The following is a 27,620-nucleotide window of genomic DNA, read 5'->3' on the forward strand; positions in this document are numbered from 1 at the left end:
TTTCTTGAAGGACCCTAGGAAGGTTTCAGTGGTGGTGCGCGGAAAACTTAAAAACGCTCTATTGTGGAACGACGGACGTCGAGGTGATAAGGTTTTCCTAATGAATATACATATAAGAATAAGTACGTATAAGTACTGAAATATTGAACGATTTGAAAAAAGTAAGGAAGATGCTATAATAAAACACAGTTCTAAAGCAAAACAATATATTGCTGATTACGCGTGCTTAATACAAACTTATTCGCAATGTAATCTTAACGTAAACATTGGACGACCTTCTCTTGAACTGGTAAGGGCTTACTGATTTCGTATCATCTATTACATACTAAATCAACGGATTGAGATGTCAATTACATACATAATAAAGTTAATCATAGACTATAGTTCGGTATTGAACTTATATTGCATAAAAATATTTACATTTACTTCATAGATAAAAAAATAACCATAGAGAATGATAAAAAAACTAAGTGACCATAAAGATTTTTATAATTGACAGCGCGCGATGTCACTATTATTCTATCATCTGTGGTATACATTAAGATAGTCACATTCTCAATACGTTGATGTAATACATTTATTATACAATTATATTAATATATTAATTTGTTTAATAAGAATAAGAATACAAAGTATATTAAGTCTTCAAATTGATAATAACATTGACATAGTGGAAGTAAGAAGAATTTGTTGAGTATATTATATGAATCTTACAATATACATATTTTTATAATTTCATACAGTAATAATCATTATCTACATAAAAATTTCAAGGGCCCTTACCTACAGGCAAATAAAATAGTAGAATTGGCTCTAACATAACTGAAATTAACAATTAGAACCAAACTAACAGCTATTTAAATAGCGCTAAATATAAAAGCTGACATATTAAATTTTATCGAACAGATAACTAGCGAATACAATATGTATATATATTTCCTTTAAAAAAACATATTGCAACGCCAGCCGTACTCCTAATTGTTCAATAACATTAATATGATTTAACTACAACAATCACAAATAGATAAAATACTAAAGATCTTTGATCCAGTCGTTAACTAATTAGACACATTACATATAATGCAGTGTTAGTTAACGAGATTATTTAGTATGTTCGGTTGAATAGTTTGAAAAACAAAGCGCAATAATAAGACAGTGAAGGTGTTAAACAGTATAAAACATTGGACTATAACGTAATACATGGCTAAGCCTTATCTAGATCTAAATATCACTTGTTATAACACGACAATTATTTTTATACACTAACGATTAAGCATTTTCATTATAAATATATTATTACGATCAATTATTACAAAAAATTGTTAATATTTGGTTTTACTTACAAGAGTAAGCTTTTCACATGATAATACTATTACACAGCACTAGAAAAACAAATTAGCTATAATAGAAGAATCTAGATTGTTTAAAATATCCCCATATCTTTATGTCTGATTGTCTTGGCTTGTATGATATTTCCCTTCACTTGCAATACAATTTGTTACACTATGTAACTCGTGCTATGGACACAGATAGTTAGTACAATAGTTCTCTTTATTTAGTCGATTTTCAGGCCGCTTCGGTAAAAGCTTCTTTAATTATTACCCGAAAAAAAAAACACGTTTTAAATCGACTCCAGTTGTATTGAGTTTAAATGGAGGGATAAGTACTTATGTATTTTATATGGATCCGAAAATAACTACATATATATAAAAATACTTATTATTATTATATAAAATAAAAATGAGAAATAAATATAGTAGCATTGTGCGTGACTAGGAATTAATTTCAGTCATAAAATAAATAGATTTTACGGTTTAAGAAGTCGATATGGTAGTTCCTAATATAAGTAAGATCATTTTAGCTGCTTAAAGTCCTAAAAAGTTCCACATAAAACGTTTTAGGTACGTTATAGGTATATCAAACCACAATTTCCGCTGTCGAATATGTCAAAGTTCAAATAGAAACAATGATTTGACAGCTCTTGAAGGCTCAATTTTCACGTATAAAAGCGTTATAATTTCGTTACAAAATATGTATTATATTTTTTTTAACAAAAACCCTGTTTTTAACTTTAAGATCATTAACAAAGTCATTACACGATGAAACGCAACCCTGTAAACATATAGTTTCTGTAGCAACCAAAGCCCCAAGGCCAATCCAAAGTAAGATTTTGCCACGTATGGGGGAGATTTGAGGAAGTATTGTAACACTATAACCACCTAATTTTAAACGTAGAGACCACAGATATATAATAAAACATGTATTAAACGGGGTGTTTGGGACAAAAATCAATACATTAATCCCACAGTTTGACGCCTATTTGTTAGTCCATGCAATCTTATAGATAAGCGCCATATCTGAAAATATAAATTGTTCATTAAGCTGTATAAAAATCATGCGTAATTAAAAATATCCAATAATACTAATAATTATGTAATGTATATATATATAACCATGCAAAAGCGCAAAAAATACACACCTCAATCAAAACATCCCAATAATGAGCTAGATGAAGGAGAAAATAGTTAAAAAGTTTGAAATTATTACATATATCGACCGTAAACCTAATATAGAAATTGTGATATGAAACTCATAACAGGGGTGATTAACACATGACCTTTAATGTGAAATATCAGCTGTCTTGTTATACAATTTGAACTTATAGTTCGTTCGTAACTCACATAAGGAGCTATTATGCATTTTTAGTAAGTCTGAGCAATTACTACTGTAGTGGAATCTCGATAACTCGAACCTTGTTAAGCCGAAATCCTAAGTAGAAAAAAATTGCCATTCCTTTGCCTTGAACCCCTTAAATAGAATCTCGAATTATTTAGACTTTGTAACTCGAACAAAATATTATTTCCCTACGAAATATTGGTAATACATATTTACACTCTGTATTTCTAATTTCAAAACGCATACTCCGTAAGTCGTAGTAAGTCAAATATAATAACTTGGAATTCTCCGAAATAATAGCAATAAAATTCAAAATTTATGTTCGGGTTCGGGGCTTCTAATCTATTGTTATTGTCTTGCACACGTGCAATGAATGAATACATTCATTTTTTTGTGTTCAATTTACATAATTAATATGTAATTCGTTATAAAAAATATATATATGTACTACAAAACTTAACTTAAATTATTATTCAAATTCGACTCTAGAAATCGAAAAATACATATATCTCTGTAAATCTAAATTTCAACAGTTAAATTATGTGTATCTCGAAGTTCTTGTCAAGAAGTCGAGATTTTTTTTGCAATTCCTTTGACATTCGAGTTATCGAGATACCGTAAATACACTGTACGGATAAATTTTGAAATAATATAAGAAAATTCACAGTTAGTATGATTTAATGTAAAATTAAACCCCAGTGTTACATACAGACGAAATATTAGTAGTATTTTTTATTCCTACTGTCACATTTTGTACTAATAACCTTAATATTGTAAACTAATTGTAACCAATTTGTGTTACCCCATTACAAACATTTTATATAACAATTGCATTGTTTAGGTTTTCCTTAGCCTGAAATGTTTTTGTTGAATAATAACTTTATGTTCTGAAACGTATCTCAATTTCGTCCTGAGCGCAACTATGTCGAACCTCATTATCAAAAATTGGTTTTGCTGCTCTTGAAACTAAATTTTGCGTTTGACTGACGTTCTAGGTAGGGATCATAGTGTCCCAAGTCATATTAATGTTTCAATAGTAAAATGAATTTCCATCTCTGTATCTCCCATGATTAAGTAGTTCAGAAGTTCTATTCCTATAAATATTTTAACAATTCCATCAGAAGTGTAGATTGGATAGCGATTACAAAGATTGTTGGAATTTTAAATGAGTTTATAAAATGTGTTTTTGTTTTATTAAAAAAAAAATACAAATTTTAAATGAATGAAACATATAGATATAATAAAAACACGGAAATACCAATTTAAAAATACGTATGAATGAATGCAACTCGTTCGACAAATATAGCAACGTGTTTTAATTAATTTTAAATTTTAATACGTAACTTTCGTATATAATCTATAAAAAACATAATATTTTAGTCCTCATCACTCTTTTGACTTAGAGATATAAATAAAAATGACTAATTACCGGCTTTATTAGAACCGACTATGCACGGTGTTACCATAGTAACAAAGTAAATTGAGTAAAAATGGTAACCATGGTAACAAAAACTTTAGTCTACTTTTTATAGGGCCTAACCTTATTTGAGGCTTGCAGGAAGTTTTTATTGAGTACAAAATACATAAAACAGGTAATTATTTACACTTGACATCACACGGGAAAATAACAAATAGTGCCAAGCATAAATGCATCTTGCATCTGAACCACCATTTTTTTAAAATCAAATCTGAACACTGGCCTTAGTCCTTTCGAACTAACTATACGGTTTTACGTAATGTTTAGGTCTCTGGATATGATACCGGTAATGTATGGCACTACCACAATACAAATTTTGGGTGACTCAGACCAAAGTTTACCTGACGCGGGAGTGCAAGGCCGCTCTCTCTTCTGCTGGGGTATCTCTTAGGAAGGAGGAGGAAAGGTTGAGCACAACCATGAGACAGCAGAGTAGGAGTGGACCAAGGATGGCACCTTCGGGACCTAAGTAGAAGATACCACCGGCGATGGCTAAGCCAGTTACGTAGGGATGACCACCACTGTAATTAAAAATGATATTCAATTATACATAGTGAATATAAAGTGGCCAGATAGGCACTTGGAGATAAAAACTTTTTGTCATGGGACAAAAAAAGAAACACAACGTTAGAAATACTAGTTTTCGGCTCTCGACAGCGCGCGTTCTGCTTCATTATCAAAGATTACGTGTTTTCCTAGTAATAATTCGAAAGTAATATTCAGGAAAAGCATCAAAGAATTATTCGAGCAATTTTAACAAACTCCGATGGAAATTTGAAACAATATTCTTCATACGGAAACTGTGTTTATTACACGATTTCGTCATCAAAAGTCGGATGTCAAGAGATTTTTAGAGCTGTCAACGAAAAACTCGGTTCGAAAACTACTGTTCGTAATTGTTACGATAGGTACATCACAACGGTGATGACCAAACTAAACGTGTTGTTTTCTAGTAGTAGTATTATTAATATTTATTACTATTTTTTTGTAAACAATAGCATTGTTATAACTTACTCTTTAATCTCTGCATACACAGCGGCGTCCAAAAACGCGATAGGCGCCGCCTGCGCAATCGGAAGCATAATGGCCGCCATGGGCCTGCCTTGAAGCCAAACATCTAATGCAGCGGGGATGCCAGCCAAATATGGGCCGAGGAATGGCGCTGCGCCTAACACAGCCGCTAACACTGGTAACATTTGTTTAAATTTATTGTCTCATGTTTTATCTAAATATAAAAAAAAACTATATAAATATAAAATATATATATAAATATAAGAAATGGAACAGTCTTCTAATTACTATTTAAATTGAAACATTGTTTCAAAGTAATTGATAAGTAAAATATGTTTACAAACCTGTGCGTATATTAAGGGGCAAAAGATAGTTTAAATTAAAAACAGTTTGTCAAAACAACGATAGTATTAATTAAATTTTGTTTTTCTTATTATCATTTTCCCGTGGTGTGCGTAATTGCGCGTATACATATTTGTAAAAATCCAACGCTTTTTGCTTATCGTAAGCATTACTTCTGCAATGGCTGCCAACACATCTATTTATATATTCTTCTCTCGGTGGTGATTTCGTAGCTTCTTGCCTACTTCTAGATCTCCCTGTACTTCTCAGCGTCTCAACAAAGTCTTTGGAGGAATCAAAGACGACTTTTACAGTAGTTCTATTCGTCATATTCATATGGCTATCTCGTAGAAGATCGTCCTTATCAATAGCTGTCATAGCTGCGCTTGCGTCACCGGCTAGGGAGTTAGCCTGTCTTATCAAGTAAAATGTAGGCGCTGGCTCCGTCACATCTTCGTCTGTATTCACGTCGATATTAGTATTATTAGAATGCTTATCGTAATACAATAAACACATAACTTTTGGGTCAAGGTTCAGATGACACATATCGCTTTCTTGTAGCAGCTTAACGATATCAATAGGCAAAATACACGGCGCTAAGAAACAAGTATTATTGTTAGCTGTGTTTAAAATTAATCCGTTCAACTCGCTGGTACTTGGCGTATTCAAGAATGCGATATTTCGACATTTGCAGTCTATTTTGTTTTCGCGAAATATTACTTGCGCACCAGAAATTTTGCAACTGGCGTAATTGAAGAACAGGGAGTATGGCTCGATTCGTTCTATATTGTTTTTGGAGAAGTTAATTTGCTTTTTGGTTACGCGTTTCTTCGTACATCGTATTCCTTGTAGAGCGTTATTTTTAAGGACTGCAATATTATTGTTAACAATATCGATATTGGGAGCATTAACAACTATGCCATTGGAATGAATTTCCTTAAACGTATTTCTTGTGAGTAAGAAGTTATCTGCCGTTACATTTATTCCATTAGCACTTATTTCATTAAAGGTATTATGGGATATTTTCACCGTTGTCGCCTGTATATTGATGCCTTTGAATTCCAAATTATCAATTATACTATTGGTCATTGTGAACATAGAATTCTCACTTGCCATAATAGCCTCAAAGCCCTGCGTTTGAATATCTGTAATTGTAACATTTTCGAATACAATAGTCTTCATTCCGTTTGTATTGGAAATGGCTTTCGTGGTGATTGAATTTATTTTACTATTCACAACTCGTAAATTGGTCATAGGTAGAGTCCCTGAACACTTCAGTTCTGTACTGGTCGTTGGTGATTTGAATATATTTCTCGGAAAAGACACGATCTCTCTAACATTTTCTATGACAACTTCTGATGGTGTTTGTAATGAGGAGGTAGCAGACAAAGTAATAAATTCAAGACGGTCACAGTCTTTGATTTTGAATTGGTTCAAGCGAGATGCTCTTTGCAGCAAAGGACAATCCAGAACAACCCTTAAATCACGGCAATTTTGTATCGTTACACTAACGATATGGTCTGTATAGAAATCCTTAAGATGTATGATAAAATCCTAAAAAAAAATATCGAATCAATGATTAAATTAAGATTATTAAACATAATTTATTAAATATTTTTGAATACAACTTACATTGCTCCTAACGGTGGAACACGTGAAGACAATTTCGTTAGGTACATTATTAAAACAGGACCACTCGGCATGGTGACAACTTGTGAAATTTATCCTTAGACCAAACGCAGAATTCACTAACGCGACAAGAACTAAAATTCGCATCGTCAAATAGCGAGTTGTCACTTCGGCCGGCAGATAAATATGAAAAAATATCGGTAGTTACGAATTTAATCGGCACATTGACCTGTATGAGTTTTTGGAGCAGGAAATATATGTGTACTTTTAAGAAGCGATAACGACTCCATATATACAATTTACAGATGTAGAATCTGATATGTATTTAAGTAAAAAATCCGAATAAGCCTTTGCCGCTATTAGTTTCGTACGACTTTTTGAGTGAAACAAACGAAACGCCAGCTCCAGCAGTATTAATATAATAAGTTTATCGAAACATAAACAATACATACATCGTGTTTCTAATTGAAGAATAATTTGATAAATGGGTCAATAGTTCCTTATTACTTTACTAGATGGATCTGTTATAAAATTTCCTATTGCACCGATTTGATATTTTTAAAGACATAATTACACTTCGCGTACCTCTTTAATAGTCCGTCGAGTGAACTGACAAAAGGTTTGCTTTAAATCAGTTGTGCTAGATAGATAGAATAGCTAGATATTTAGATAGAATAGCTAGGTATTTTGTATATTTATATCTCTTGTTAAATTTCGTAGTTTTTGTTTTTCTATATGTAGGTGTGTGTATTATATACGAGGGCGGTTCTCTAAGTACTTAGACTACAAAAAAGTAACTTTTTAAATGGAAAAATGGCGATTTTGTCACAACATCTTTTTTAATGGAAAAATGGCGATTTTGTCACAACATCTTTTTTTTGAGTTCGATACACTTGACCCAGCAACATCGCTGGGTCGAGTGTAACTGGTGGCTTTAACCTGTCTGAAAAATGCGTCTACTGGAGGTCTGCAAAGTAGGCCTTCGTGGCGGCAATTAAAGCCTCATTCGACTCAAATTTCTGCCCAGCGAGTGACTTTTTCAAATTTGGAAACGCATTAGATAAAGAGACGCATTTGGAAGTCGCACGGGTCCAAATCCGGAGATTAGCATTAGTATAGCCCTGTAATCGTTTTGGCTTCTGCAGGTAGTAAAAGATAGATTTAGATCACATTTTAGGAGTCCCAAAAAACGGTGGTCATCCTCCTCCACCTTGCCACCATCTCCACATCCACCTTTCCGGCCAATGGCATAGTCTTCACCTTCTTCAGAGCACGTTCGCCGGGTGAAGTCCAGTTTTCAACTGTTCCTTTGTCTCTGGTATCAATATATCCACGTTTCGTTCACTACTCCTTTGGATTACTTTTAAACGTCGACAAACACTGCTCTGAAGTGGTCTCACGGTTGGGCTTGTGAACGCCGGAGTGAACCAAACGCGGCACCTATCCCGGTAGCTTTCTCATGCCTAATACTTGTGTGACATGATCTGCGCTGACTTATGAGATGTCTGCTGTCTCAGCTATCTTGCGCACCTTCAATCGGCGGTCTTCCACTACGAGGTCGAGGATTTTTGCCGCGTTATTTTCCGTGGTAGCTGTTTTCGGGGCACCTGGACGTGGCCCAGGAGCCCGTGGATCATCAAACCCGACATGCGACCACGTTGAAATTCGTGTAATCAAGTTTAACGGTTTGACTTGAGTGAAATTTTTACAATAGCTGTCTACGAGAATGTTCTAAGCAATGAAAAATTGCTGTTGCGATAGGGGTGTCATCAGGCGGTGAGGCTAAGTACTTGTCGGACCGCCCTCGGAAATAATTGCTGCATTGGCGTGACCAGTAATGGCAACGTATTTGGTCAATTAAATTCCCAAAAGCCCTGTTCTTGAAGATGTTAATTAGTTATAAAATTGCTTCACATGTCAACTTAAGTTGTCTTGAATTATAATGACGTTTCACCCAATGACAAATATAAAATTAAATTATAATTTTGATGAAATTTTATTTGTACTCCTAAAATAGTTTAATATATTCAGATTTTTTTTGTTTCACAGTAAATTTATTACTGTAAAATTTTTGTTGTTACAAACGCAGTTCTTTTTAACCTTGTGAATTTATTATTATCATTAATAAAAGTCCGTATTGCGAAAGACGCGAACATATTTCAAAAGTTGCCTCGCGGATATCGCTTGTTACAGATCGTTACCCTTTGATTACTTTTTATTTTTGTGCGATAAAGTGTTTAATAAATATATCATGGCACTTACCAGAAGGTAGATAGACTACTTTGGCACCAAAGAGATTGTGAACAAGCCAGGTCCATAAACCATAGAACAACGCCATTTTGAATGAAGCGCGGAACACCTGAAAGTTATTCATAGTTATAAATCGGTAGGTTTAGTATCTATGAGGGGAGAAAATATATGGTAAACAAAAAGAAGCTAAAAATATGTGCAAAAATAAAAATTTGTAAAAAAAATGCATTTGGACCCTAACCTATAAGGGACCTTTTTTTAACCTGGAGACACCCACTTACGGGCTCCCGCGTCTGGGCAAGAGGGAATGGCGGGGAAGGTTGTAAAATGCGAAGACCCCATAACCACTAAAACCACCAGGGCCCACTGTTCGCTATGGGACGCGGACGCACCTATAAAGAACCGCTATGTGAAACCAGCTGCCCACTGAGGTATTTCCGAACCAATTCGACTTAGAATCCTTCAAGAAAAGAGCGTACCAATTCTTAAAAGGCCGGCAACGCACTCGCGAGCCCTCTGGCATTGAGAGTGTTCATAGGCGGCGGTATCACTTAACATCAGGTGAGCCTCCTGCCCGTTTGCCGCCTGTTTTATTAAAAAAAACCTAACCTAACCAAAGAGCAGATATTTGACAAAACGCCAATTTCATATGTTACCAAATATATATTTGTTTATACTATTTAAGTTATACCTGATTTATAGCAACGGAGAGGGCGATGCCAAGACGCGGCCCGAAGTTAGGTTGTATTTGAGTTATGACTTCCACTGGTTTGTATAATGCATTACTCGAAGCCAGGAGATAAAACAACGTTGTGAAGAATACCACCTACAAAGATACATTTTATTTAGTAACCAATTTATTTTGCCATAATTTGTCTAAAGGCTGTCATAGCAGTGTATTAAATTATATTGTAAAAGTATATTTCACATATTATTTTTGACAGTCGGAACAAGTTGCAATGACGGTTCCGCTAGTGTACTGCTCAGCTCTTTTTTAATAAAGTATGTAATAGCCCACATAACGCTATACGTCCTGCAATACGCTTTTTTTGAGCAACTGTATTAAAAAATCATGTTAGTCATAAAAGTATAGAATCATTTGCAATTAAATATAATTTGGATACTAATATTTCCGCATACAAAACTTTTAAAAAGGAAATCATCGCATCGCTTGTGATTGGTCAATAGGGTAGACCAATCAGGATCAAGCAATACTAAAGTTTTTTATTTCGTTCGAACGTATCGAAATTTCATACAATTTGTATTTTATTTTAGAACGTTGCTATTTGCAACTGCCTAGGCGCGCGCGTTTTTTTAGTTATCGTTACGTTAATTTTGTATCATAACCATCATAATATTTGTCAAATGTATATGGTATAAATAAATAATGAATTCTTTACCAAGTTAATAATCATACTAATAATAGCGCCTCCCCCACTAAACAGTATAGACGTGAAGGCTCCAATGGACCCGGCAAGTAGGGACACATTACTCGCAAGTGGCGACCATATACCACTCGCAATAGCACTTAAAGTACCCACATTCGCTTGGACCCAGCTCGCAATACCCTCGAATAAACCTGAAAATATCGTAAAAGGAATAATATGACATGGTTTCATCATTTTAAATTAAAACAATTGGGGATATTTCTACCTTAAACTGTATAAATGCTAATTTTGAGTCTTGCATTAAATTATATCCAGTTGTAATTAAAAACTATTTATCAAACTTAACTACGAAACTTAATCTCTAGTAAGGTTCTATTCTTTATGTTAATAGCCGTCTACGTTTATTCCCCGATTAGTTAACGATTGTCTGTTTCCAGCACCGGCCAAATATATATAATATATAATAAATATCATATTGTTAGTATGTAGGTTAGTTCTAATCAATTTATTATCAAACATAGTTCAAAAAACAATTGCAATCCAAAAAAAAATGACTTACGGACCCGTTTTTTAAATTTATTCTTTATTAGTATTTCTAGTAATTAATATTTAACGATGATTTTATTATAATGTTTGTTTTAATATAATGTATACTGTAATGTATGTATTACAAATAATTATTTATAAACGAAATACCGTGAAATTCAATTATTTCTACTTTTTAAATTTTTGGTGTTAGCATAGCCAACCAAGTGTTACTTAGACCGAAGTGTAAATCAAATTCAAATTATAGTGACGATAATACAGTGAAATTATTCTTTCGTATCACGGTATGAAGGCTAACTAAAACCACATTAAGGAGAAACGAAGTTCGCGGGGGCAGCTAGTTTTAGTTATAAATTATGCGCAATATAGAATCCATACAATCATCAATTTATTATCAAACATAGTACAAAAAACTGACTTACGGACCCGTTTTTTAAATTTATTCTTTATTGGTTTTTCTAGTAATTAATATTTAACGATGATTTTAGTATAATGTTTGTTTTAATACAATGTATACTGTAATGTATGTATTACAAATAATTATTTATTTCATTACATTTTAATAACGCATATGCACACTTAAAGACGTAATTACACACCTGGTGCCTCCGTAAAATTACTGACGAGATTGTCCCAGGAGTCTTGAACAGCAGACGAATCCACCTGTGGTCCTACAGTTGCCGCAAAGTGTCCAGACACCCAACTTTGGTAGACACGGTCCCAGATCTCTAACACTTGCTGTTCTACTCTTGCTATCTTCTCAGGATCCCCTTCTTTTAGGATGCTTTTCACCTGATTTGAAGGTATTTGACATGAGTACCATATGTTTGATAGATAGATAGATTAGGTCCGCCACAAGTTGCAATAGAGCAGCCATTTACGTTTCATTGATATATTTAGTTTACGCAATTAGGTGATCGGCCTTCTGTGACAAAATTCATCAATTTTAGAGTAAAAACATGCTGGTTTTCTAGGGTAACCTCATAAGTAAATACAAATAAATTAACTTGTAAACTACTAACAAGTGCATCGATATTTTGCATGCAGTTTACTACTCATACGTGCGTCTCATGTGTCTTCAATATTCTACTGAGAGGTTACGATCATGATTTGTGAAATACTATGAAAATCCTTAAGAATTTTCAAGGCATTTGTCTAAGAACATCATTAATAGCTGAAGAATTAATGTCAGTTAATAGAAAAAGTCTTAAGTTTTATAATTAATTAACTGATATTCTCGGGGTTGAATATGACATTTTAAAAATACACATATTTGTATGCGGACATAGGCACAGCAAAACTATGTATGAAGAAAACTTACATATCGCATAGTCTAATATAAATCCGACGGGCAGCAAAAAACAACAGAAAATAGTTACTAAACGAAGACATAATGTTCCAAACGTGCATTTTAACTCACAATAATCAATATGTTAAGTCATTCTTTCTTCATTCTACTACAACAAAAACACTAAGACAAGATTGCCTTTGAAAGAATTGTAAAAAAAACAACATTCGTAACTATTATAACGACCTATTTGATTTATGTGATGTATTTGAGTCATGCTAATGCATATTAGAATGAGCCTATGGATCATAATATTAGAACTAATCAATTTTTTGTTGGTCTTATTAACAGTTAACATATACCTATTAAAGATTAGCTTATAACGGATATTTGCAGTTACCCTTTTTCGAAATATGTAACTAATGACTTCAAAGTTGAATTATCTGGCATATTAATACATATATATTAAGAACTGTCCAATTCAATCGAACCGATTAACGATAGGTAATCTTAGTAAAACCTTATTCAGCTTCTAATTGGATAAGTCAGTGATGCCATGCCATGGACCAACTTTAAATATCCCTCGATAAACAATCCCTAAAGTTTTTGTTGTACACTCGGTTTGAGAGGTAATTTCTTTTTAGTCAAATGTCAAAAATCATTTATTCATATTGGTCACACAATGTACACTTAAAAAAACTACATCAAATGCTTCTAATTTTAATAGTTCCAGTTTTCAAATCAAGAGAGAACTAGCAATAAACTCTCCGCAACTCTTTTTTAGTACAGTAGTATGAGTTATAGTCACGCTTTAGTTAGTTTCTTGGTTGGGTTCGAAACTTAATATGAATTGTATTAAATCGTGCGCTTTTTTAAAGAATTTTTGTCTTAAGTAAACCCCTTGATTCCCCCTCGATAAATATTGGGTAACCTCCAAGTTCGCATGGGTTATAGTAAGTTTTAATACAATATATTCCAAATACTTACCCCAGTAGATATTCCCTCCCGTCCATACGTGTAGGCGTTGTCAATAAGAGAATCAAGTTTATCCTCCCAACCTTCAGGAAGGTACGCGTGAATGACACTATTTTGCACAAATGTACTATTAAGCAGACTTCCACTTAACTGTATAACCACTATTGCTTCTGAATATATCTAAAACAACATGAACCGTACTATATATGTTATACTTAATTGTAGCTACAAAAGGTTAGAAATATCATCGATATATCACATTGGTTCATCTATAAAAATATATAGTGTAGACTACAAACACTACAGTAGTATGGTTATAACAATTTATTTATGACTTCATTGGTTTAGTTTCCCGAGTATTAAAATCAATAATAGCCGGCGTTGCATCAACAAATTGGCGGTATAGGTCAACCTGACCCTATCCAGCTTCCTTCTAGTCAATAAACAATTTTTTTTAGCATAAGTGAAGAAAAATAAAGTTATATGGAAGTGGTGGCGGTACGAGAGCAGTGTTGGGCCTAGTGGCTACAGTAGCTCGAACGGTGAAGGAAAACATCGCGAGGAAACCGGCTTGCCTTAGACCCAAAAAGTCGACGGCGTGCGTCAGGCACAGAAGGCTGATCACTTGCCTATTCGATTAACAAATCATGAAACATATACAGAAATTTGAGGCCCAGACTTAAAAAGGTTGTAGCGCCATTGATTTATTTTTATATGGAAGTGGTGACGTGATCAATCTTTAGCAAATATAATTCCTATAGAATTGTTTATGTTATAGAATATATAAGGCTATAGGGTCTATCATTTATAGAATTAATGCTTCCTAAAAAAACTCTACCTACTAAAACTCATGTATCAGCTTCTTTATTAATTAAATAAGCCAGTGACGCTACAACCCTACAGGCCGCAAATCGAATGCGTTTGTTTGAACAGTTTTATTTTTATAGACAAGTAAGTGATGTAATCGTAAATATGGCATCTCAAAATTTACATTTAAATTTAGCGTCCTTTTGCCTAGGAGCTGAAATGTTAATTGCGCAAATAGAGAAAACAACCCATTATGCACAGCTGTGTTAGGGTTGTCGCACGGTTAAGGCACTAGGCCAACGTTGGGGTACTTACTTGTACTCATAAAAAAAAAACTTACTTGTATACATATGAAGATGGTGGCAACTATCATAAAAAGAATAAGTCCTATTATTACAATACAACTAGATACTGTATCGACTGATTCGTATGCCATTGCGATAAAGGTCCGGTTGCACATTGACATCATCTTACGTATACCGCGTATTTCACCGGGAATCAATGCGGAATGCCTAAAAAATATATATGTATTATAAATAAAATTATGCTATTTAGCTGTACAGTGAATAAATATTTACTAGCAGGCTAAGTTGGAGCCCAGCGTGTTGGAGTTTGAATATTTAAGTAATGGCAGGCAACACTTGTCACATGTGAAGAAAAAGTTTTAGTTCAGAATATTGGAATGTTATAAGAGTGTTTTTAAAATAGCCCCTCGCCTCCAGAGATTAATCCCCTCAGAATTAGAAACCTCCAACACAGCGCGGCAAATTGTAGGTTAAAAAATATTTATTAGTATGATTAGCTTTTCTTAACTCAGAAATATATTCAAAGACAATTTCTTGAGTAAATCATACTAATAACAAATAAGGTAATATTGACAATAAAATATAAATCATAAAATTGCCTTCAAAAGGTGAAGGCAGCAAATGTGTAAATCCGCCACTGCAACAATGAGAAACTAAGGCTTGTAGAATTATTGTAATAACTTAAACAAACAATATACAATATATACATAAATATCTCCGCTTTGAATTCTTAAAGATAATTAAAACTGATTTTGATAAAATCATGACATTCGTCATTAAGCTTTCTGTACAAAAAGCTTTTTCTTTTTGTAATACAAAGAATATACAGACATTGTCAGAAGGTGGGAACACAACCATTCTCTTCAACAGAGTTTAAAAATAGAGACCAAAATAATGCATATTTTTTTGCTTAAAATAAACAATTAAAATCTTACCTATTATTCCACCAACAGTTAATTTTTAACATGACATTATTATAGTGATTTTCAAAGAATAGCCAGACCCCAAAGAAATTAAGTAAATACTTTATGACGTGTATGGCTAAAAAAATCAGTGTTATTGGTAAAAGCCATATATGTTTCCATACCAACATACAAAAACATCCAAAAAACAAAAGCTTGAAGTACAAAGCTGTTTCGTCATCTGTAAAATTATTTCGTATGTAGTTTTCATCAAGTGATTTTTGTTTAAATGAAGATATTCGTTTTTCGAAGGCAGTTGGTTTTGTTAAAGGAAGAGCTGATAGAGTTCGTGTCTTGAAGAGAGTTCTAGCATGTTGGGGTGAACTGTGTAAATTGCTTAAGCTGCCCCTTTTTACATCCGGAGTTGTAGGGGTTAGGTCTTCGGTTGTGGAATCTTTTTCATCTACTTCTGGAATTGTGTCATCTGGTTTCTTGTCTTCTAAAGATGAATTTATTATAACTCCATGAATAGCTAAGAAAATGGATGCTTCTGGATCTGAAACATAGTATTGCAATATAAATAAATCTTAATTATAAAGTCATAGTTTTATATTTAAACCTCTATGTTTTTCTTTAATTACAAACCAAACAGAACATCCTACAAAAAATAAGATTGGTTTCTTATTCTACTGTATAAGCAGTAATCATTTTTATAAAAAGCTATGATAAAAGGTGAAATGTGGGATTCTGTGAGAGCACACACTTTATGCATCTAATATTTTCATAAAGTATTTTGTACCTGTTACAAGCATCTGCTTATGGAAATGTAAGACTTCCAGAATAAACCCAGTCACAATAAAAGTCTGAAGTAATATAAACATATAAACTTTGTAGTCCCCTGCTAAACTTGCAAGGTAGCATGTAATTGTCATCCATAGAACATGTGAAGTACCTCGAAAAATAAACGCTCTTTCTGGAGTCCATATTGTGTAGACACTTATAGTGTAAGCAATTGCTATTGTAAGTGTCTGAAAAACAATAACAAAATATATTTTGTGTAACAACAAAAGAAATGGTAACAAAAAGATCAATTTCTTTGTCCACACAATTGAATTTGTGAGATTAAGTTAAGAAATAAATATAACATATTATTCAATTCTTTTATTATGTTAATAAAAGGTCAAACTTACAAAATCAGATGTACATAGGCTAATTAGAACTGTTGTTGACACGCTTACAAAGTTTATAAATTGCCAAAATATACATCCTAAACTCCTAGGAATTGAATTGTACAACCATGGCAGGACAAATATTGTTGATAGGAGACATATTATAGACTGAAAAGGAAAAATATTCAATATAAGTATGATGATCCAAAAGTAAAATAATAATATACTAAGTAAAATTAAAAAAAAAACTGTTGAAAAGAATTGGATTCCATTACAAAGTATTACACTTACCCTATGGTGCTCTTTAAACTGATTGCCCACGAAGTCAGAGGCATAATTCACAGCATTGACAGGAAGAACTAATAATCCTACTATTACACAAGAGTTAGTCTTCTCAAGATTTTCAAACCAGGTCTTTATTTTCTTGGACAACTTATATTTAAACGGATGCAGCAAGGAGCCGACAAGAAGAGCCCAAAATAAAGGCTTAAAAAAGGGCTCTAATATAAGAAAGAGAACGTATACAGCTGCACAGCATATAGCCAAAACAAATAAAGCAAAGGCATTATAAAAACCGTGTTTCATAGGTTTTTCGTTGCTCTCAGATAAACCAATAATATTAAAAATATTTTCAAAAGGTGATTGCTGCATCTTTAAAAAGTTAAGATTTTATGCTGATGATTAACGTAACAACTACTTTTCACAATTAATACCCGCTGTATATAGGTGTGTATGTGTAATTTAATGAGATCATCGCATTAATTTTGGAACATTTGATTTAAAAATAATTAAAATAGATATTCGTTAAACACTTCATACTGACACTAACATGAAAGTACATAGTATAGGGGACATGATTAGGACTTGACGTTGATAGATTACAGATAATATTTGACATTGAGAGTGGACATTAAATTTAATACTTTTTTTTTACTGTTTATTTGGCACAATGAATTACTGTTTATTTAATTTATAAAACAATATAATATTGGGGAAAAAGTTTTCTTCACATTTTGTAAGAAAATTCACAAGATTTTTTAATATAGTTTATTCACATTTAACTAAAGTATGTAGGTACCATTTTGTGCGATAACTTTTAGCCATCTTGTAGATAGGGACATGATCCCATTGCTATAGAAACTTTGGGGCTTCTGATGTAAATACCGCTACAATTGGTTTTGGCAGTCCTCTCTTGATGTTAACCTGACACTGCTTAAAGAATTCTGAAGAAACCGGAACAGGTGGAAATCTGAAGGACCTCCCATCCAAGTTCTCTTAATTTTTGCTGAATGGAAATGAGTGAGGTCTAGCGTTATCATGATGAAAAGCCACACTCCTTCTGTTGATTAATTCCGGCCGCTTTCTCTCAACTTCTTGCTTTAATCTCATCAGTTGTTCGCAGTAGAGTTCAGAAGCGATGGTCCTGCCATAGTAACAGATCATAATGAATAATATCCTTCCAAAACCACCACACACAGCATCACCTTGTTACCAGTTAACCCGGGTTTCGCCAGAGTCTGTGAAGCCTGACCGGCCTTTGACCACGACCTTTTTCGCACGTTCTTATCGTACGTGATCTACTTTTCATCACCAGTTATCAGCTTCTTCAAAAATGGTTTAGTTTCATTACGTCGACATCACAAGAATCACAAATGAGTACACAGTTCATTAGGTTTCTTTCAGTGAGCTCGTCAGGTACCCAAATATCGAGCTTTTTTTGTGGACCTAGTTATTTTGAAATGCGCCAAAACTGTTTTGTGGTGAATTTCCAGTTCTCAAGTTACCTCGTAACTACTGATATGCCGATCTTACTCCACTTTTACAAAAATGGCATCCATTTTATCCGTCATAGGGCGACCAGAGCGACGTGCATCTTTGACATCGGAACTTCCGAATTGAAAACGCTTACACCAAATTTGTGCTACTTCCACAGACACTGCATTAGGCACTGACACTGCACTGCACCCCATAAACATCGCAATTTTATTTAGAAAATTTTTAAAATGTATCGAATTTCTTCATTAAATTCACTCACCTTGACAGTACGAAAAATACATAAAAATCACACATTTTCCTAATTTGAATTTGGAATTATCTTCTTAGAATTTAAACTTTTAATGATACCAAAACCAGCCAAACAAATAGTATAGCCAAAGAGATTATTATTAAAAGTACATACATACTATAATGCGAAAAGACTTTTTCCCCAACTTAATATATATATAATTGGTGGGATTTTATTTTTAATACTGATTTAAGTCATTGTCCATCGTTTAGCGGTTAATTTAAAACGTCAATATTTATATTAAAATACCATGTAGTATTATTTATATATCAATGTAGAATGTGAGTGAGTAGTCCACTTGCAAACCCGCTATGTTAACAAACAACAGTTTTTTCCAATGGCGGCAATCGGTTTAATATATTAACGTCTGCATTTAACATACTGCTTTAAATCTCGCAACATTAGGAATTAAATGTTATTGATTTCTCGATACTCGTCGTCGTTGCAAAAGTCGTTATATTGATCGGCAGTTCACTTTCAAAAATCACTAAGTTTGTATTAACTTGCTAACGACGCTAAGTTGCATAATGCGACGGTTGTGGAGGGCAAGATAAAAACTCAATCGTTTTGGGAATGCTAGCATATTGGCTAAAGAAAAAAGCTTTATTAGCATGTAGTGGGGCATTCATTTCAGTTACCTGGATCTTGGCACTTTCAATTTCATGCACCTAAAAGATTATTTTTTAGGAAGGATAAAAATAATCGAATTGCCATTAAAGGGAAACCTAATTATGTATCTGAGGAAATAAATTAGTAATATTATTAATTTGTAAAAGAGGTAAATTGTTCGATAATATTGTACCCATTTTGATGAATGTTGGAGTTCCAGTGGAAACAGTAAAGTTAAATGGTGTGCGAAATCTTAAAAAATATCATTTCGGTGAATTTACAATATTAAAGTTTTCTTCAAGAAGAACGAAATGAGAGTGTTATAGAAGATAATGAAGAAACCATAATATATGAAGAAGTAGACAAGAGTGAAATAATACATAAAAAGGTAATTTCCAGAGAGTAGAGTAAAATGGAAGGATATATTTTTTACTTTCAAAAGTATGTTGCTATTGTTGATTGCACTGCAGAACTATCTATGTTAAAATTTCTTTTGAAAAACTAGCTATGTTTAATATTGAAATGAATATGAAATGATTATTATGAAACAGTGATTTTAAATAAAATAATTTAATTCGATGTGCTATTAAGATCATGTAATATACAAAAAAATACATCTTAATATAGTAATTTTAAGACGCTTTAGTTAGTTTTCTCAATTAATTGTTGCATTGTTTTAACGGATTGCAAGTGGACTAGTCACTTTAGCCTTATGTAAATGTTACTTATTTATATACTACGCTTGTAAGTGAATCAAGTTTATTATTGCCTCAATCAATTATCCTGTATGTGTTAGACTTAACGGGTCCTTTACCTTAATATAGACGCAATTAATGGACAGCTTACCACACTTGTGAACAAACCGCTATCAAGAACACTTCGTTTTATTAATATATATGAAGACAATGTCGCTAATCAAGTTTTGTGTTTTTTTTATCATTTATGTGTCCATAAGTGAATGTAGAAATTTAAGAGACGAAAAAAACAAATCTTTTCCAAGAAAATTAAACTTTAACGACGATCGTATTGTGTTTCCTGATGATGATGGGTATCCCTATGATTCTGAGGAAAGTAATAAAGAAGAAGACAGCACACAAAAAAGGATTGAATGGTTTGATCTTGGCAATCGAAATGGTATTATTTCCGGAAGATGTCCCTTAGGAAAAGTTAGAAGAGGCTACGCTTGTGTATAGGTTCAGTTTTGTTTTGTCAACTTCATATAATTATCAGCTATGAAATTGTGTTCCATTTTCAAAATGTTATTTCAGTATTGAATTAGTTCTATTAAAGTTATATCAAAATCATGTATGGCTGTATTTTTAATATCTTGGCTTTGGCTTTTTTTTTTAATTATTTCACAGGTGGACAGTGTTTTAACGTTAAAAAATACCTACCTAGGCATATGATATATCTATAATTATAAACATGTTGCTTTTCTTCATAATATTATTATCGCTTTGGTGTGTATCGGTTAGTCACAATAAATTTACTCCTACTTATTAATACATTATGTTTTACCATTGAACAAATGTACCTTTAAAACAAGACTTAGTTTAATAAAACCAATTGAGAATGATATTATTATCTATGTTAACAGTAGGTATATGTAAAAAAATATGAAGCCTATGTTTTTAAACTGTAATAAATCCGGATATACTCTTTCAAATAGACTTTTATTGATTTATATTAAGACGCCAGTTATTTTTGCTTTGGTATTGCCAACAACAATAAGAACACATATTATATAATAATCATATAAATCACAATAATTTAACTAGATTGTTTAAAGAGCAAAAATATCGGAATGATTAAAATATTGAAACTGTTTCCTTTGATATTTTTCACTATAGTCCCATGTTGTGATGTGTAAGTATAAGTATAAGCAACACGCCGTCAATGTTGTCATTGTATAAGCAAGTTTATTGTGATAAAACACAATGACTACGTGGTCTAAGCTGGGGTTCGAACATAGGATATAGGGTTGACGCCTAGCCATTAGGCTAAAATTGCTGTCTTTTCGTGACAGTATTAAAATATTTAAAATTTGTTGAGTAGTTTTTGTACGACGAAGCAGCTACATGTTCATACAATTAGTTTAATGATTTGTATTAGAATTGGTTTAGAATTTTAAATGTATCGTGATATGTTTATCAACGCACCAGCGGTCTTCGCGGTGACATTGACCTACTTTCATTTTAAAATGACAGACGGAAGACACAGATATTATTTCGAACGATGTATTGAAATTAATAAGACATTTTATCGTCCATTGTTAGTTTATCAGAAATGTGAGTAATACAATGTTTACAGCATCGCCCCAGTCAGCTATAGGTAAATCATATAAGTCAAGGTATTCTAGTTGAAAATACAAATAATACTTTAGTTAATTAATATTTTTATTATCTTTGTCAGATTACTAAGAAACCAAAGATAACAAGATCGATATAAATATTAATTTATTTTGATTTGATACAAAAATACATTACTTTGAGCGCAGTTTCATATTCGGTATTATTAGTAAGTCAAAATTAAAATAAAAACATTTTTTTTATTCAATAACAAATTACATTATTTTAGCAGATATTGGAGCCAGATCTAAGCCGAGGGAGACCTGTAAATCAGCGCGCTCTTCCAACGATTTAGTGAAAATTTAACTTTACAATTGTTACCAAAATACTATATTAGGAAAATAGAAAGCTGAGATAAAGATACAGGTTTATATGCTTAAGACGTTAGTACACACTAGAAGTGGAATAACTGTGATAATGTTAGGGAAGGGATAAATGGGAGGTTGAGAGTGCTAGTTTAAAAAAATGTAAATGCATTGTAAAATTAAAACTGGTCAAATTATTCTTGAACTAGTAATTCATTTTCTTCAGTATTGTTTTAATTTCGTATAATAACTTAGGGTAAATCTTAAGGATCCTATTAAGTCGATAAACTATTCGTAGTTTGAATATTGAAACCAGATAAGTCAGTCAACCTATGACCACGCTTGGTGGCGAGATTTTTATTTAATTTTAAAATCATTAAAAAAAATTATCTTTAAAGAAATATAAGTCGCTCTATCATTAACTTTTGTGTGTTTATTTGGTATGTGTGGTTAACTTAACGGAAAATTTAATGTTTTAGAATATAAATCTGCGTTTTCCTCTGTATTTAGGCGTGTAGCAAATAATATGAGGTTTTACAGTTATATTTTGACAAGTCCAACAAAAACTGGCACAGATACTTTGATATAACATCTAGCCTGTTCGGTTACTGGTAGGAAGTTTTGCTGATAGCAATAATGATTATGCAAAAATTGAGGGAGGGAATATTCCTAATAGTAACATTTTATAGTGTCATCATAGAATGACAATGTTAGCTCAGAAGATTGTTAGTCCATAATATGGTTATTAATAATACACTATGGTTAGTATATAGAAAAAAAGCATGAGTCTTTTGTTTATTAAAAAGCAAAATATATTTAGAGTTTTAAGTCACACACATACGCTGACACAAACACCTACACACTTTTTAATGCTTTTTATACAATGCTTTTGTATGGTAAAACGTCCAAGGCGGAAATGTTTTTTATTTGTGTAATTTTATTTTATACTGTTTGCTGATGGCTACGTAGATAAATTAATCTATAAGGCAAGGCTGCGATTTCGCCCGAATTTAAATATTTCGGGTCCGTTTTGCTATTTTTATTGAGTTTAAATTAAGGATAAACAGGGTTACACTACACTTTTTAATTTATTTACTCAAGAATAAACTTTTCTAATTAAATTAAATATTTGAACTGTATTTATTTTATTGTAGTGCCAACGAAACCAATAACAAGACTTTTGTAAGTTTTTATAACATAGACAATAACACACTTAACACATAGAAGAACCTTTGGGTATAGAGGGATTCAAACGTAAGCATAGATACACAGATAAACTTCACTAGGTACCATTAAAATATTTTGATTCAAAACGTACGGACGGTTTGCTTGTCACGTTTTTAAGTGTACCGAATGTGAGTATTTTCGTATTGGGAACTTGTCCAAATAGCTCTCGTTAAATAAAAATAGCCTATGAGTGGCGATCATTAGGAGTATAAGAGGTTTCAATAATTAAGCCAATAGGTGAGACATCGTGACTACTGTCAATTAATATTATTATTAGTCGTGGAATCTTTTACCATAATATATTAGCGTTTAGGAGAACACAAAATTATAAGCATTTAAAGTGTCATATTACATCTCATTATTGTTGGTAGATTATGATAAGTATATTAGACGTTTTTGATCTAACTCATTTAATGATTAAGTATAGAAGCAGTCACAATCCATTCACAATCTAATTGCATTTCACAGAAACATAACGTTGTGCGTATGTAGGATGTATTTATGGAGAAAGGAAGATGTTGCTCTTTCACTGATATGCCAGTCGGCTTCAGTGGCTAAAGTTGTATATGCGCTTAGCGGTCAGAACTTTGTTAGCGATTCAGGGTTTGACATCAGCGCACTGATGGTAGATGCCGCTACATATGCCCTGCCTCATTGCCATATATAACAGCAAGTGTATAGGTGAGATATTCCGGCTGAGCTACGCTTTTTGTGAGGCCGAGCTCAACTGTTTAGGACATTCAGGATAGCAGTAAGATTATATTCGAAAATAAATGAGTCTCATGCACGTTCAAAAACGAGCCTTAGCGCAAACTAGGACTGTAATGTCTAAGTCATGAATCGGAATCTTAACACAGAGTTGAACAAAGTACTAAACATAAAATATTTGTATAGAAATCGACCTCGTTGTTGGTTTTTAAAATTTTGACAAATTTATGATAAAAGTACACGTGATTCATAGATGTTCTGAGAAATATGGTATATACTTATACTTGCTAGGTTAGTTCCATATTAGTCATAAAGCAAAACGTTAATTTTTTTGACCAACACTTATTAGAGTTCAGTGACTTCCAATACCGAAACCGATCCCGTTCTCAATTTGAAACAATTTGTCTTAGGGTCCTTTAAGAAATGAGCGTACCAATTCTTAAAAGGCCGGCAGCGCTCTTGCGAGCCTTCCGGCAGTGGAAGTGTCCATGGGCGATGGTACCACTTAACATCAGGTGAGCCTCCTGCCCGTCTGGCTCCTGTAACATAAAAAAAAATATTTATATATAATTAAAGTACCTATAAACAGAGAATAATATGCACATAATAATTATTGATTTTTATTCGTAACTTAGACCATCTTATATATTTTATTGAAGGTCGAAAAACAACTTTTAGTGACTTCTAGTTAGAATTTTCGATCGGCATCCTTTCACAAAACAAACAAATCCAAAAACAACTTTTGTTATTCGTTGATCAAGCGTTTCTTAATTCTTCTGTCTCAGAACTTTTTATATAAAAAAGCTTCTAACTGAGGCATGTATTGTCCTACTAGTTTGTCATTAGATTTCAATTTATTAAGTGAAATTTAAATGTCTGTGTATACTTATAATCGTGTAAATGAATACGTTTAATTATAAAATTATTATGTAATAATTAATTAATATTTTTATTATTGTTTATATTGTCTTTAAAACCGATTAACACGGCCATACAATAAAAAGTGGTCGACAATAAAGACAAGAATATTATTTTACCTTTTTTAATTAAATAAATGTAATAACCTGTGTGATAATTTCCTAGATTTTATGCGAAGGGCTTATAAACCTCTAAAAGTATGTACAATGTTTGTGATTGATTGAATTGGTTATGTTCCACGTTTTATATGTGTAGTTAATTATCCATAGCTGTATACCCTTACTTTAACAGTTTTAAACATAGAAAATACATTGATTTAAATAAACAATAAAAAAAACTAAAAATGTCCTTGAAAAATAAGCCTATGAGCGTCCGAGCCCATTTGGCGATTGATTCCTAATATAATGAAGGGTACATCGTTACATTGGAGCTAGCTGTCAGAGGCGGTCTTCCACTGTATAGATTTGTAAGGGGATGGGTTGGGGGGCACGGGGAGGAGGTTTCAGGGGCTTAGGGGGTGTTGGGGTGTATCGAACGCTGCGTGCGCACCACGTTGCGTATTGTCACCTCTCTAGCGTCGTATCTCGTCTTACAGCTTTGTACCAAGGTGCGTGCTATTTGATTACTCCGTGCGAACTCTGACCTAATGTTTACATTGAACCAGATGACACTTAATTGATTTATGCACTTGCCCTATTGTCCATCTGTTTACATTTATTTGCATTTTATCATTGGATTAAAGAAGCTATAAGTAACAGCGCTTCCAGCTTTTATATATCAAGAAGAACAAAAAAGCTTTGAAAATTAAATTCAATTCACCGTTTAGGCAAAATATATCAAAGTAAACTGTAGCGACGAAAAGCTCACTGGAGCAGCATTCACGTCTGACTGACTTTACAACTTATTATTTTTCATAAATAAAAATCGTTCAAACAATTCTAAGTTAATAAAAAAATTGTTTGATGGACAAAGCTTCAAAACACACTCTGTGAAAGCGCCCTAACAGAGTTTTCCACAACTCACTAACACCAATTCACGATCGTCGCTACGCAGCTTTTCACGCACACACGTGCTCCGAACAAAATAAGCGCCTGAAACTGAACGGCAACGTAGAACGTCTATTCGTCCCGCTTTCACCCAGCCCGCTGTCCTATTTCAACAGGTTTCGCTTTTCAGCGGTTGCAGTAGAACGCGTGCCTGTAGTAACCCAGCACAAACAGTACGAGGAACACACGTCGTATCCGAAAACTGAAAGCACAGTTTCACTGACAGTTCCGATTTTACCTGACATTCGGCGCCATCGTTCACCTCTCCGCGCGCGAAGCGAGTCTTAATACGAAATTCACAAATCATTGGATACGATGTAGTGCGGTTTTAAACAAACTGTTGTGCCAATAAAATAAACCTAATATTTTGGACTATTGTGTTGTTAATGCAGCATGATGTAAGCTTTGGATTTTTACTGTTTACCTCTTCAGTGTTGTGAGTACTAGTAGTGAGAATGTAGAATGTTTATTTAGACTCAGTCAAGGTTGTGATAAAGAAATCGGACAGTTTCATAGACTTATCAATAAATGTTGGGTTGTACTTTCTCGTAGTATTTAACATGCTGTTAATGTCTTTTGACCAGGCGCTAAGTTTAGTATTATTTAAATTTTAATGGTTGTGTCTGAAGAACAATTCTGTTAGAATTCTTCCGGTTGTGAATAAGTGACTCAAGATTTAATAAACTTGGTTTTGCTAAACATGTGACAGTTTGTCACGTACCCGAGCTTTATGTCTTAAATTATAAGGTAAGTTCTCTAATAAGCTTTTTATGGCATGTTTGTCTGTAAAATGTGATTATGTTTTCTTTCCGCATCAAATGTGACGAAAAGCATTAGGTACATGTTGTTAAACACATTTTGTCGGCATGTGACTGAAAAAAGGCTTTTCTTACACATTACTACGGCTATTTGTATATTGACGTACATTAAAGATAAATATAAAAAGCTCATGACGATTTTATTTCAAAAATGTTGAAGTTATCATAAATCATTTTATAAACTCTAGTCAGTAATAAAAATTGACGTATTTTAAATTACTTAATGTTTATTATATTACATGTAACAAATAAAAATAAAATTCAAATACATATAATGAATTTTATTTTAAAAGGCAGGCAACACGTCCCTGAGTTTTCCGTACACGTCTTCTGTTGCCGCAAGTGTCCTGCTGAAGTCATTTATGAAGGATTCCTATTCGAATACAAATAACAACATCTATATGCCCATATGTAGAGCTGGCGCCTCATAATTTATTTCGCCCTTCTTATCCTGTCTCAGACAAGACATCCTTTGCTTTCCCCAAAATCGAGAGTCAAGAACTGTGAATCCACTACGTCATTTTCGTGTTTTCAACTTTCTCAAAATATTTTTTTGGACTTATATCTCTACTTGCCAGTTAAAAGTTCTATGGATTTTGATCGACAGTAGTTAAAGTTCAAAGAAAAAATGTAAGCGTGTACTAGTGTACACACGTAAGAAGTGAAACTTTTATATGTCCTTATTTTTCGAAAAATGATCTACCATATGCAAAATTACAGAAATTGGTTAAATAAAGTTTAACAAAATGCTTTTATTACCATAGACATGAATACAAATAATACTAAGATTATTACAGAATTTCATTAATTG

General features: G+C 32.9%; 3 protein-coding genes across 4 annotated transcripts in view; 1 reads left to right on the top strand and 2 right to left on the bottom strand.

The window, feature by feature from the left end:
• Positions 1-1,550: 1,550 nt before the first annotated feature.
• On the bottom strand, positions 1,551-17,582 carry LOC123717611 (transmembrane protein 245). 2 transcript variants are annotated; one of them, XR_006754849.1, is made up of 14 exons: positions 17,057-17,582; positions 16,787-16,933; positions 16,396-16,624; positions 15,630-16,152; positions 14,730-14,901; positions 13,595-13,762; positions 11,919-12,111; positions 10,786-10,964; positions 10,077-10,211; positions 9,398-9,494; positions 5,168-5,339; positions 4,495-4,674; positions 2,279-2,357; positions 1,551-2,226 (listed from the first exon to the last, which is right to left on the bottom strand). XR_006754849.1 is itself a non-coding variant. In XM_045673691.1 (13 exons), the coding sequence occupies exons 1-13, from the start codon at positions 17,414-17,416 to the stop codon at positions 2,339-2,341; spliced, it is 2,574 nt and encodes an 857-aa protein (XP_045529647.1). In that variant the 5' UTR covers positions 17,417-17,582; the 3' UTR covers positions 1,551-2,338. The 2 variants fall into 2 exon arrangements, 1 of the variants encoding a protein (XP_045529647.1); XM_045673691.1 differs by having other exon boundaries at positions 1,551-2,357.
• On the bottom strand, positions 5,560-7,548 carry LOC123717619. The gene is made up of 2 exons (XM_045673707.1): positions 7,139-7,548; positions 5,560-7,060 (listed from the first exon to the last, which is right to left on the bottom strand). Exons 1-2 carry the CDS (start codon positions 7,280-7,282, stop codon positions 5,579-5,581), a joined length of 1,626 nt encoding a protein of 541 aa, XP_045529663.1. The 5' UTR covers positions 7,283-7,548; the 3' UTR covers positions 5,560-5,578.
• Positions 17,583-26,135: 8,553 nt separating the features above from the next.
• The window catches only part of LOC123720847 (transcriptional-regulating factor 1), a 196,599-nt gene continuing 195,114 nt past the window's right edge, over positions 26,136-27,620 (top strand). Inside the window, exon 1 of the mRNA XM_045677648.1 lies at positions 26,136-26,738. The gene's annotated coding sequence lies outside the window, so the exon portion shown is untranslated. The remainder of the gene's footprint in view (positions 26,739-27,620) is intronic.

Source organism: Pieris brassicae, chromosome 2 (assembly GCF_905147105.1).
Source record: "Pieris brassicae chromosome 2, ilPieBrab1.1, whole genome shotgun sequence".
NCBI classification, from domain to species: domain Eukaryota; kingdom Metazoa; phylum Arthropoda; class Insecta; order Lepidoptera; family Pieridae; genus Pieris; species Pieris brassicae.